The sequence below is a fragment of the Lepisma saccharinum genome, chromosome 29 (genome assembly GCF_977018435.1).
Source record: "Lepisma saccharinum chromosome 29, izLepSacc3.1, whole genome shotgun sequence".
NCBI lineage: Eukaryota > Metazoa > Arthropoda > Insecta > Zygentoma > Lepismatidae > Lepisma > Lepisma saccharinum.
The window spans coordinates 9,519,717-9,531,822 of record NC_139257.1 but is presented as its reverse complement, the minus strand read 5'-3'; the positions used below and the strand labels follow the sequence as shown (position 1 = coordinate 9,531,822).

General features: G+C 38.1%; 1 protein-coding gene across 1 annotated transcript in view; it reads right to left on the bottom strand.

Annotated features, from left to right (window-relative positions):
- Window positions 1–10,562, bottom strand: part of LOC145981195 (sodium-coupled monocarboxylate transporter 2-like) — a 71,166-nt gene extending 60,604 nt beyond the window's left edge. Inside the window, exons 1-3 of the mRNA XM_083114317.1 lie at window positions 10,390–10,562; window positions 4,452–4,611; window positions 2,088–2,153 (exon numbers count right to left, since the gene is read on the bottom strand). Coding sequence (XP_082970443.1) covers window positions 2,088–2,153; window positions 4,452–4,611; window positions 10,390–10,562 — 399 coding nt within the window. The remainder of the gene's footprint in view (window positions 1–2,087; window positions 2,154–4,451; window positions 4,612–10,389) is intronic.
- Window positions 10,563–12,106: the final 1,544 nt, after the last annotated feature.

Below are 12,106 nucleotides of genomic sequence, written 5' to 3'. Positions count from 1 at the left end.
ACAAAAAAATGGAAAATATTGAGAGTTATGAGCTACAATCATTCCCCCCAAACAGGAGGACTTTTGCAAATTTAAATCAACCCAACACAGAGATTGAGGTTGATCTTGATGTAGGAGATGGCTTTATACACCCCCACAGAGCAGATCTATACATCAAATTTGATGTTGTAAAGCTCGATGGTACAGATTATCCGGCAAATTCAAATATAAGATTGGTGGACAATTTTGTGCCACATCTGTTCTCTGAAATTGAGATCAGAAAACATGGTGTTGTTATAAACAGAGTGGATTACCCCGGCATTACCTCTACAGCTTTGGCCACACTAAAATTATCCAAAACCGAGGCTTCATACTACAAAATAGGTGGATTTGAGGCTGGTGATAAAATTATATCTAAAAGCCACACAGTGCTGTTCCCCATGCGCCTGTTGCCAGGATTCTTCTCAGATTACAAAGATATTATGTGGAAGGGTGGTTTAAGAATCACATTTAGAAGACCTGCCAATGATAATAATGCTTTGATGAGGTACAGTACATTACACTCTACCGGGGAAGCTCTGCCTAATACCCTACCTGATGAGGACAAATGCATTATTCAGACTATGGAGCTAAGAATGCCAGTTGTTGAATATGAAGCCAGTTATGCTCTTAAATACAAAGCTGATATCCTAAAAAATCCACAGATTCCTTTACAATTTTATACATATCAATGTGTACAGAAGCCTGCCACTGGTACCTATTATGAGTTTGATGCTACAAATTCATTCTCCAGTATACAATATGACATGCCAGATTTTGTGGTGGTACTGTTTCAGACTGGAAGACACAATAATCAGGAAAAAAATTCAAGTAAATTTGATAGCTGCAACATCAAGAACATATATCTTAAAAATGGCAGAAATGAGGTGTTCCCCAGAGAAAATTATAATTTAGACATGTCCAAGGATGATTTCCTCAAATTATATGAAGCATTTACAGCATACAAAAGGGTCACAACTGGCAATACTGACATGTATTACACACCAGATGAATTCAAAGCACAGAGACCCATGTTTGTCATCAACACTTCAAAAAGGAAACAAGTTGTGGTTAATGACAGGACAAACATTAAAATTATCTGTGAATTCCACGATACACTCCCTGCAGATACCATATGTAGTGTTATTCTCATAGGTGAAAAATCATATGTTTATGATGTAAGAAATGAGAGAGTCACAGAGCAATTCTAGAAAGTCTCTGCATATTACATTGTTTTAGTATTAGATTTATGAGTTGAGGCTGGTATCCAATTAAAATATTGAGCATATTCCAGGTAACAAGTATTTAAGCATATATTACATTATATTATTGTATAAGCAAAAACTCATATGAGCATTTTTGGTTTAGTTTTAAGTGTAGTCAAAACAATATCAAAAGAGGCATATTTTTGACAAGCTTATGGACAACAAACTGAGAGATTCAGCCTTTGTACACATGGCTGAATCAATCTGAGGGGGGTTCTTCATTTCTACACTAGAATTGAAGATTCTTGGGATTTTGACAGAAAAACACACTGTAAACAATAAGATCATATGGGAACTTGGCATAGTTTTAAGTGTAGGCAAATCTGTCTGTTGAGGGTTCTTCATTTCTACACTAGAATTCAGGGTTCTTGGGATTAAGAACATATCACACTTGAAGAATTGGGGCATATGGGCATCTTGTCATAGTTTTAAGTGTAGCCAAATCGGGCTGTTCAATCAAATAACCTCTTCATTTGTACGCTATAAGTGAGCCAATAATAGTATCAATACAATATTAGACAAACTCCTTGCTCCCCACCAAGCTGTTCACCATTTTGTAGGACGGATGGAAGCGACTACCGCCGTCGTTTACCGTAACCTGGTGGAAAGTCTTCCTCGAACGGTACAGGGTGTTATAGCTGCAAGAATGGCCGACACCTCGTACTGACACCAGACCAGCTCCAGGTAAGGACATTTCTACGGGCATCTGGTTACTAATGGAGAGACTTCTGTATCACTTATGGGCAAATAACTTTGAAATATATTAAGTCTCAATCGCTATTAGCTTGTTTGCTGTGTACTTACGTTTTGAATTATGAACATTCCTGAAGCCAGCAGACAAATGTAGTTGTTGAATCTAAGTTTTAAATACTGAAATAAGAAACAAACCAAATAGTTAATTTCCTTTCAACACAAAGGGGTATATGCAAGTAATTTGTGGCCCAAGTACGGGAGAGATATTCAGGGAAAACGTTTACAGTGTGTGCATTGAATTTTTGCTTTGCGTGGAATGGCAGCCTTGCTTCAACATAAAGTAAAAATATAAATAATTATATTTAAAAAAAGACTCCCTTCGATAGGAGGTAAGTGTATGTTATTAAATTATTACTACTAATATTCACACTATACATAAAATATTAAAATATTGCACATCTTTCATTGTTGGTCCATACATTTTTATGAATTGGTATTATATTTGCAACATGTGTATTATCACTCTTTCCACGACAACAACTGTCTAGTGACAATATTTTTTTTTTCCTTCTTGCATGAGAGTTTATCGATGTACAGCGATTTAATGGGAGAATGACGAAATCAGGAAACTGACTGATTTTAGAAAAATGGAGCCGATCTACACGGCTACGTTGCTTGATTTCGTTCTTTGTATTATCGCATTTTGCATCAAGAATATAATCCAAACGAAATCTTCAAGAAAATTCTTTCATGCACTGTCAACAGATCACTTTCTAAAAGTTGTCTTTGTACGTTAGATGCGATCACAAATTTGTAGAAAATTAGAATTCTAAAGTGTAATTTCATCAGTGAAGGCTTTACGAAGATAATTTAAAGTACGTTTAGTTTAGGCATATATAATTGATGACATAAAGGCTGTAAACACAGCTCCAAAATATTTCAGTTCTGTTGATTATTATTCCAAAACGAGTTTGAACAATTCCTACAAGATTGTGGTGGTGACCAAAAATTATGCACCGGTCCAAGGGCAACCTACATAGAAAAGTTTTCTTAAAAAGCATGCGCCATCAGGGAGGTCCTTGTTCTTATCTAAGACTCTATATATATATATAGTAGTTTGTTAATTTATAATAGTTTGATAGAAAAAAATATTACGTTTGGGCCCCCTCAAACTGATCAACCTAGCTACGTCCCTGCTCTGCCGAGATGTCAGCGTGATCTCGATGAGTTCCTAACACGTTAGGAGCATTCTAATGCTTTGTTTTTTACACCTCGAAAAGGATAAAATGGTTACAAGCATGCTGTAATAACTTTTTGCTGGTTAAATATATGATGAAAAACCTTTCTCGTGAAATTCTAGCCTGAATTGATATATCTCATCACCCCCTTTCCTTTGAATTTTTTGTGTTGAATCCAATATGGCGGTCAACAATATGCCGGCTAGGGATCTCCCTGTGCCTAACTTATTTCTTTCATGACCGATTATACCCAGGATAACTCCTCTACATTTTGTAGGGGGTATTAAGGGACTTTTGACTCGTCATAGTTCATATAATGGGGCTTTCATCAGTCACATAGTTACACATATTATTTTGTATCTTCTGATCCCATTGCAGTCTCAGAATGATTATTTGATATGTTTTAGAGTATGGCATGAGGACAAAATATATTCTTTTCACGTTTTCTAGTGATGACATGTTTTGAGATATTCAAGGTTAAAGATCAAGTCACGTGACAAAATTATATTTTTATCCAAAGGTAGGCTTGTTATATATCACTGGAAGGCTTGTTCTATTCCCTGTACAATAAGCTTTATTTGAGCTTCCTAGACGAAATATGGGTGGAGTTAAAGCACATTTAGCATAGCTAAGCGTTCTCAAAAAGGGCACTTTATACGAACTTTGACCTTGAATAATTTAACAATTACAAGACGCACGAGACTCAAAATTTTCATAGTTCCATGCATAGTTTCAACTCCCCAAATTTCATGAAAATCGGAGTTGGTCAGATTGTGGGCTGTGTTGATTTCACATGGACTGACTCTTATCAGATTTTGAGTTTTAGTAATTTCAACTGAAATTAGAGAAACACACAACCAAAAACTCAATATTTTTTCATTATTCCATTGTAAATATAAATGTGCTTAAACGCACAGACATGAAAATAGGCTGGTGAGCAGAATTGCGCTGATGCAACGTATTGGAAAAGTAAAGCTAAAACGGGACAAAAGTCGCTGGCACTTTTATGTCATCCCTGAACTTTCGATCAAATACTGCCAGTTTGTGTTACATGGATTACAAAGACAAACTCTACAACGAGATCTTTCATTCTCTTAAACCTCCCAACACAAGGGGTTGTGCTCCGACGTGGCAACATCGCGAACTTTTGCCACCCGCCAACTTTCATAGCCGTCAGTTTAAGCTAATACATAGCATGCCCTGCAAATGAAAATGTCAAAGGAATATTCAATGTTACCTTGTATGATGAGGTCAGTCCAAGTTGCCTGAACACAGGGACGTAGAGGTAAGAAGCAATAATTGTTGCAGGGACCATCGAGAACATTATTATCGAGTACTGGGTTCCATACATGTACATTTCGGACGGAATTCCCAATATTAACACCGCAGATAGAACACTGAAAGAAAGACAAAATGTACTCTCAATACAGGTTGTCCACATGAAACCACTCTGATTTCAAATTACACTCGACATAGTCTTGTGGTTTGCGGGATTATGTAAAGCAACTCAAAAAGTTTTTTTTTTTTAATTAGTGCACTTTTAGGTTGGTTCCTTTCGTAACCATTAGTATGTGTTTTGGATTGAAATTGGCGACTTGTTTTCCACATACCACACCACACACTGCGCTCTCTCTTGTGTGTTTTCATCGTTGCTAATTACTCAGCACCTAAAAAACTTTTTGAGTTGCTTTACATGATTCCGCAAACCACACGATTTTATGTCGAATAATTTCCTCTCAATCGTAATTTGAAATCAGGATGGTTTCATGTGCACACCCTATATATTCGGTTAAGGAATTATGGGATGTTCGGCAGAAAGTCAAGTCATATGATTTTTTCACTGTTTGCTTTATATGAGGGCAGTCAAATGAAAACCGAACACCCGCTACAAAGTGACAATGGAGTTTGTTTTATTCAAAAGTAATTGCTACAAGTGTTAAGACATTTATCCCACTGGGAGACGAGACGACCAATTCCAGTCTTGTAGAGAGGTAGGCCGCTGACGGATCTACAACCTCACCCACTGTTGCACTTCCTCGTCCGAATGAAACCGACGTCCACGAATTTTTTTTCTTCAGGTCACAATGGGAAAGATCGGGGCTGTACGGAGGATGTTCAAGCGTTTCCCAGCCAAATTGTTGAAGCTTATCCCTCACCAGATTGGCAGTATGGGGACGGGCATTATCATGGAAAAGGATGATTCCGTCCGACAGCATTCCAGGGCATTTTGACTTTATGGCACGTCGCAGTTTCCGCAACGTGTCTGCATAGCGCTGCACATTGATTGTGACTCCGTGCTCTAGGAAGTCGACAAGCAGAGGGCCCTTGCAGTCGAAGAAGCAGCAGCTCATCATGACCTTACCGGAACTCGTATGGACAGCTTTGGATTTCTTTGGCGGGGGAGAATGCACGTGTTTCCATTGTTGGCTTTGCTGTTTGTTCTCTGGCTCAAAATGGTGGCACCACGTTTCGTCCCCTGTGACGATACGTTACAGAAACGCATACTCTTCCTCGTGGTGCCGCTGCAAATGACTCAGACAGGCAGTCATTCTGTCAATCTTTTGTCCCTCCGTCAGTTGATGCGGAACCCACTGCGCGCAAATTTTTCGGAACTGCAGGTGATCTTTGATCATGGCATGCACAGAGCCATTACTAATGCCAACCTGAACACGAATTTCTTCCTCTGCGATTCGTCGGTCTTCCCGGACCAGACTATCGATCCTCGGAATCACATCAGGCGTAATGGCTCGATGGGCCTGTCCCGGGCGCGGATCGTCTTGCACTGACGTGCGTCCTTCGCGGAATCTCTTCTGCCACTCGTGCACACTTGTCATGGACATGCAGTGTTCGCCATACACTGTAGACATGCGACGATGAATTTCGCATGTTCCAGCACCCTCAGCCATCAAGAAACGAATCACACCTCTCTGATCTTCTTTGCTTGCCTCCATTTCCAATGCTGGACGAAGACACTTTTCACTACGCTCACCTCCTGAGCAATGACGAAGCAGCTGTGTGGACCTGTGCGTTTTCACTATGCATTTCTCCTACCCTACAGATGGCAGTATCGATACGTAACAACAGTGTTGTCAACTTTTGCGAGGAATGTGTTTTATGGTGGGTGTTCGGTTTTCATTTGACTGCCCCTCATATGTAACTGCAAGTAGCAACTTATAGTAACCAAAATGTGTTTGAATAGTGGCTCCCATGCATTATTCCAATGTACGAGGGGCATCCGGAAAGTAGTGCCCGTTCGCGCCGTGTGGAGCGCTAGTGACGCTAGTAGCCGCCGCTGAAGTTCAAACGACTTCAGTTGACTGTCTGCTAAGTGTGTGCGACGTTACGTAGCGCTGTCATTGTAGTTATTCTGTGAGTGTTTACAATGTTAAAAAAATTGAAAACTCCGCAACTTGAGAAGTTAGGGCTGTGAACAGATTTCTCAACACCAGGAATGCGCGACCATTTGATATTCACCGTCAATTAAATGAGGTTTATGGAGACAATGTTATTGGTGATTTGTCTGTTTGGCTCTCGTGTCGAAAATTTATCTCGGGTAGGGAGAACGTTCCGGGCGCCCGTCTGTCATTACGGACGAACTGCTGAGTGAAGGTGACGAATTCATCAAGAACGATCGGAGCGTCACACTGGATGAAATCAGTGAACAGTTCCCTGACGTTTCACGAACAATTCTTCATGAAATTGTCACAAAAAGACGCGTATTGGTGCGACCATGAATTTGAAACACTAAGGGCGCGTGATACGAAAAAGTTTGCGAACCCCTGCTTTAACACATGTATTGGTAATTTCCTCGTCATAATTGAAGCTTTGGTCTGCTTGTGTGTTTTCTGAAACCTTCATGATGCATCTTCTTGACGGATAGTCCTGGTCCGCACAGCCCGTAGACCAGGATTGAGTTTGGTAGGATAACATTTCGATTTATCTTTAAATTTTCATTCTTCCAGTCTCCTGGGCTGATACTGCTTTCTTCTCACATTGCATATGCAGATTGCACCTCTAGAGGCACTTAGGTATAAAAAGTGCATTTATGGCCATTTCTGTTTGTGCAAACTCGTTATAAACAGGGATATTGATTAAAACATGTATGCTTAAGAAATTAACCACACATGGCCGCATAAGGAGTAGAAACAAAACACATCACACATGTGAACACAGCAAATTAAGTCCTAACTAATAAAGCATGTTATGAAACACTAAAAACGAAATATTTGAAAATAAAATCCTTAGAAAAAGATTTTGATCTAAAAGGAATGAGGAGATGTAGAGAAGGTTACATAATGTAGACTTACATAATTTGTATTAATGTACAGATATTATTAGTATAATTAAATCAAAAAGACTTAGATGGGCAGGTCACATGCGAGGGGATAGAAGGGTTTACAGGATTATTGTTGGGAAACCTAACGGTAAGAGACCTGCAGAAAGGCCAAGACGAAGATGGAGGGAAAACATTGAGATGGACCTAAAGGAAATCGGTAAGGATGGAAGATATTAGATTTATATTGCTCAGGATAGGAACAGATGGAAGGCTTGTGTTGCTGCAACCATCAACCTTCGGGTTTAAGAAGACAAGAGAGTTTGTTACTGAGTTAATATTAAATATTTACATTAACATCAAATACTATCAAATACATTTGACTATAGTCTTCTGCAATTTTCTTCCCTTTAAATTTCAACAAATAAAAGTCGTGAATGGTAGTCAGATTGTCCAACTGGTGATTTTTTTTAAAAAAAATAAATATTCATATACTCAGTACTCTGTTTTAATATTACTTACTAAAAATGAACTTGTGCAAGTGAAACGTATTACCACATTGTTGCTTCACGTATGATCAGGAATTGGATTTATTGTTTACTAACTGACTTTAAACTTGACTGTTCGCTTAATCTAAGAATCATCGAATCTACAATAAACGACAACTAATAATTAACATATAAAACTGTGAAAATGGAAACCACAAGCCACAAGAAGATGAAGGCATGGACTGCTTTGCTCACCTCTCTCGCGGTAACAAATCATCTCCACGTAGAGTGTAATTGTATATGAATTCTATAATATGTACTATAAAGAGTATTAACAATTTAGTTCGCATTGAAAATGAAAATGTTTACATATCTAAATAATTAAACGAACCGGAATGGTTTGTTACCATTTCTGACGCCGTCTGGTTCGCTTCGGTCCATTTCCAGCCTTGCGAGTTTATTCTTTGCGACGACTTCGTTGGGTGGCAGCAATATAAAAGCACCAACCAGAGGCGCAACCACTAATTTTTGTCTGGGGCGGGGGCAAGTACCAAGATAAACGTACGAATTATAATAATAATAACAATAATGATGATATTATTACTATTACTACTGGTAGTAATACTGACGTTATTATCCTCATAAATTTCGTAAAAATCGGTGCTAAAGCAAACGATTGGAAATAATTATTGGACAAATTCAATTTCACTTTAGCTAATAATGGGAAACAAGCACAGAAGCTGTACTTTTGAATGCCAGAAAATGAATGATAAATGAATTCCGAAGATAATTATTTTTGTACATATAACATGTATAACTTTCATGTACAAGATATGTTTTACACACATGCAACATGGAGCGACATAATATAAGAAAATACACTAAATTGTGTACGTATTCAAAGTTTATTGAATACATATATACAACACATATTATTTAAATACTTTACAGAAAGCAATGACATTGTGAGCGAAGCGAGCAAGAACATTTTTTAGATCCAATTTTTGCAACTGAAAACAATATTGATTTAATATTGTGCAACTAATTTCACGTGGCGCCATGGCATTCTCTCTTTTACAACTTTTTTCATTTAGGCCGCTCGGCGTCTATGGCCGACTTCCGCCGCCCCCTAGCTACGGCTCTGAACTTGACGAGACTGAGAGAAGCAGGCATTGCTAGCAAGAAAATTTTAAGAAATATAGCTTTTTTTTGCATAAAATTTGAAGTCGAGGGGGGCAATTGCTCCTCTGTGCCCTCCTGCAGTTGCCCTCGACCGTCAACGTTTACCCCCCTGGGAGGCAATGCCCCCTGCCCCTCCTGTGGTTGCGCCACTGGCACGAACTTTGTTCACGTCAGATAACAGACCTGATCAATCTAAGGATATTACGTAGTCTAGACCAATCACAGCCATGACAAATTCAACTCTTCCAAACATAAAATCTGTTTGACATTTTTTATTATTTTGTCAGATATTGACGACTCCTAAAACAGAGTTAAGAATAATATATTATCAGCTAGTTTTATAGTGCAATAGCTGATCAAGAGATGAATAGTGAAATTTTCGTCGTGTCAACCAAGTAGCTATTAATTCACGGCACGTTGGAAAGGATTTGACCAAACCGTCGATCGGGACTTACCGGTAGCTCGCGGTGTAATTTCCAGTAGCTCGTGCGGGTTTTGTCTAGAATAGACTGCAGAAAAGAGTGCCAATATTTAAGTGGTAGAAATATCTGCTTCTGGGGACAGATGGACACCTGGACAACTTGTTACAATATCTGTGACAACCTATTCACCCAACCTAACAAATATTATGGATGAAAATGAGTGTCATTCTTCTCATTAACATGGAGAAGCAAGATGTTAATGATTAGAGAAAAGTTTTAAAATTTTACTGTGTTTGTAAGAAAAGTATTTAAATGTTTTGAACTTTCTTTAAGAAATGACAGCTTCTGTACTTTGCATAGAAATTAAAAATAATAATTTGATGTGATTTGATGTTAGTTTTGTTATTTAGTGCCACTTTTATGCTTCTTTTGGCTAATAGCGTCGATGAGGATGAGTGATGAGTGATGATATGATGAAATGAATAAAGAAATACTCAAAAAGGAAACACATGCTCATGTCGGGATTCGAACCTGAGGGCCCTGGCGTCTTAGTATTGTAAAAATGGTTACATATTTCAAAGTTTTTATTAACCAAGAAGGATCGTAAAAAATCAATCTACACTTGATAGCTCGTCATGTATTTTGAAATGTGGGAAGTAGCTCAATAAATCGGTGAGTTTGGAGACCTCTGGAGTAGACAATTTAAGAAGTTACATTATACAAGCAGGCTATGAAAATACAATGTGAACTCGGTCCTTGGCTATGTAAAACAATTGCTGTTAGACAAAATGTTGCATTTTATTATCTTACCTGTTGACCAGGGACATGGCGGCTGGAAAAAAATGCATTTGTCTGCTACTCAGAAAATACTCATTTGTGGTATTGTCTTTCTTCCTGTACACCCCGTAGAAGAGACCGACTGCTGACGAGAATATCAGCATTATCACAAAGACACAATAGTCTGGCCATCCAAGTCTTGCCATAGTAGACCCCACGTTGCAATTCTCTTCCACATTCATACCTGAAAACGATACAATAGATTACGAAGTTTACAATGCACTATTGCAATTTTGTAATATATCAATTAATAAGTAGTCTCGGAAAAATAACCCAGGCTTGATTTTCTAAAATTACTGTTAACCTAACCACCGAACACACGCGCTGTTACAGCTTTTTTGATTTGATTGATTGATTGATTGATTTGGTGTTTTAAGTCCACTTTATGCACAGAAAGGCTAATCGGGACTGGACCTACAGTTTAAAGTGGAATCCGAACCACTATGTGCCTCCACCGGGTATCGAACCTGGGACCCCTTTACAGCTTTCTTGATAACGTAGTGGTATCGTCCGAACCATACAGGTGATCCACTGAACACGTGTATCACAATTTAGCTCCATGAAATTGCATGAGTTCGCTAAAACAATCAACCATGCCGAATTTAACACATATGTAGATACAAAATAAAATGCACAACGACAAAGCAAACTGAAATTTGTGTTTCGACGTTTAAATGTACGACCTATGTCTGCTGACGTCTGCAAACGGTTACAAGACTTGTGTGACATTCCTGCTAATCACGTAGAATGGGATCCATGAGTATTACCGTGCAAATTGTCCATGAATATTTTCATTAATTTTTCTCTTACATCCCATGTGTTTTTAACCGATGGATTTTTATGCATGCTGGTGCAGAAGTTGTCTGCAGTTTGTTTTGAGTTTTCTTTTAATTCATGGAGCTCTTATTGAGTCAATTAAAGTGCACGAACATAGTGATTGACAATTTGCATGGCAATATTCATGGATCCCACTGTACAAAGCTTTATTATTGATTATTTTTGTTAGTATGTGTACGTATAATTTGTGACTAAAATTGTGGGTGAAGTACTTATTATCATATCTCACCTTCCAGTTACAGTTACAGCACAACTGCAATAACCAACTTTATATCCCAGCAACGAGACAGAACCTGATGTTTTTTGAGAATGAATCTATATGCAACACTTCTACGGTGAAACATGGATTAGACTCCGATCATCTGCCTGTAAACTTTGAAATCACCAGGCCACTAGATGATTTAAACAATCACCAATCTAGAAAATGACACACCAACTGGAAGTAGTTCCAAAATACACTTCATGATAGAACCGACCTATCAATAAAAGAAAAAAGTGCAGAAAAAAATACATAACTCAGTGGTCTTCATAACGAAAGAATTATTAACAGCCTACAACCTCAACAACAAAAAAGAAGCAGTAGCAAAAGTAAATCAAGAAGAAGAAAAACGGAATGAAAAAATCAGATGAGCAAAAAATAGGGAATACAAGACAACATTGAATATACTTAAAAATTAAGTCAAAGATACTATAGAAATTAAACCATGCCAGATATTGGGAATGAAATTTAAAGAAGTTGCCACCTTAGACATAAATTCTGAAAAATACTAAAACAATATCAAATATGGAGGAACAACCCAAGATAATTACAAATGACAACGGAGAATTGATTGGTGAGTAAGAAATTGTAGGA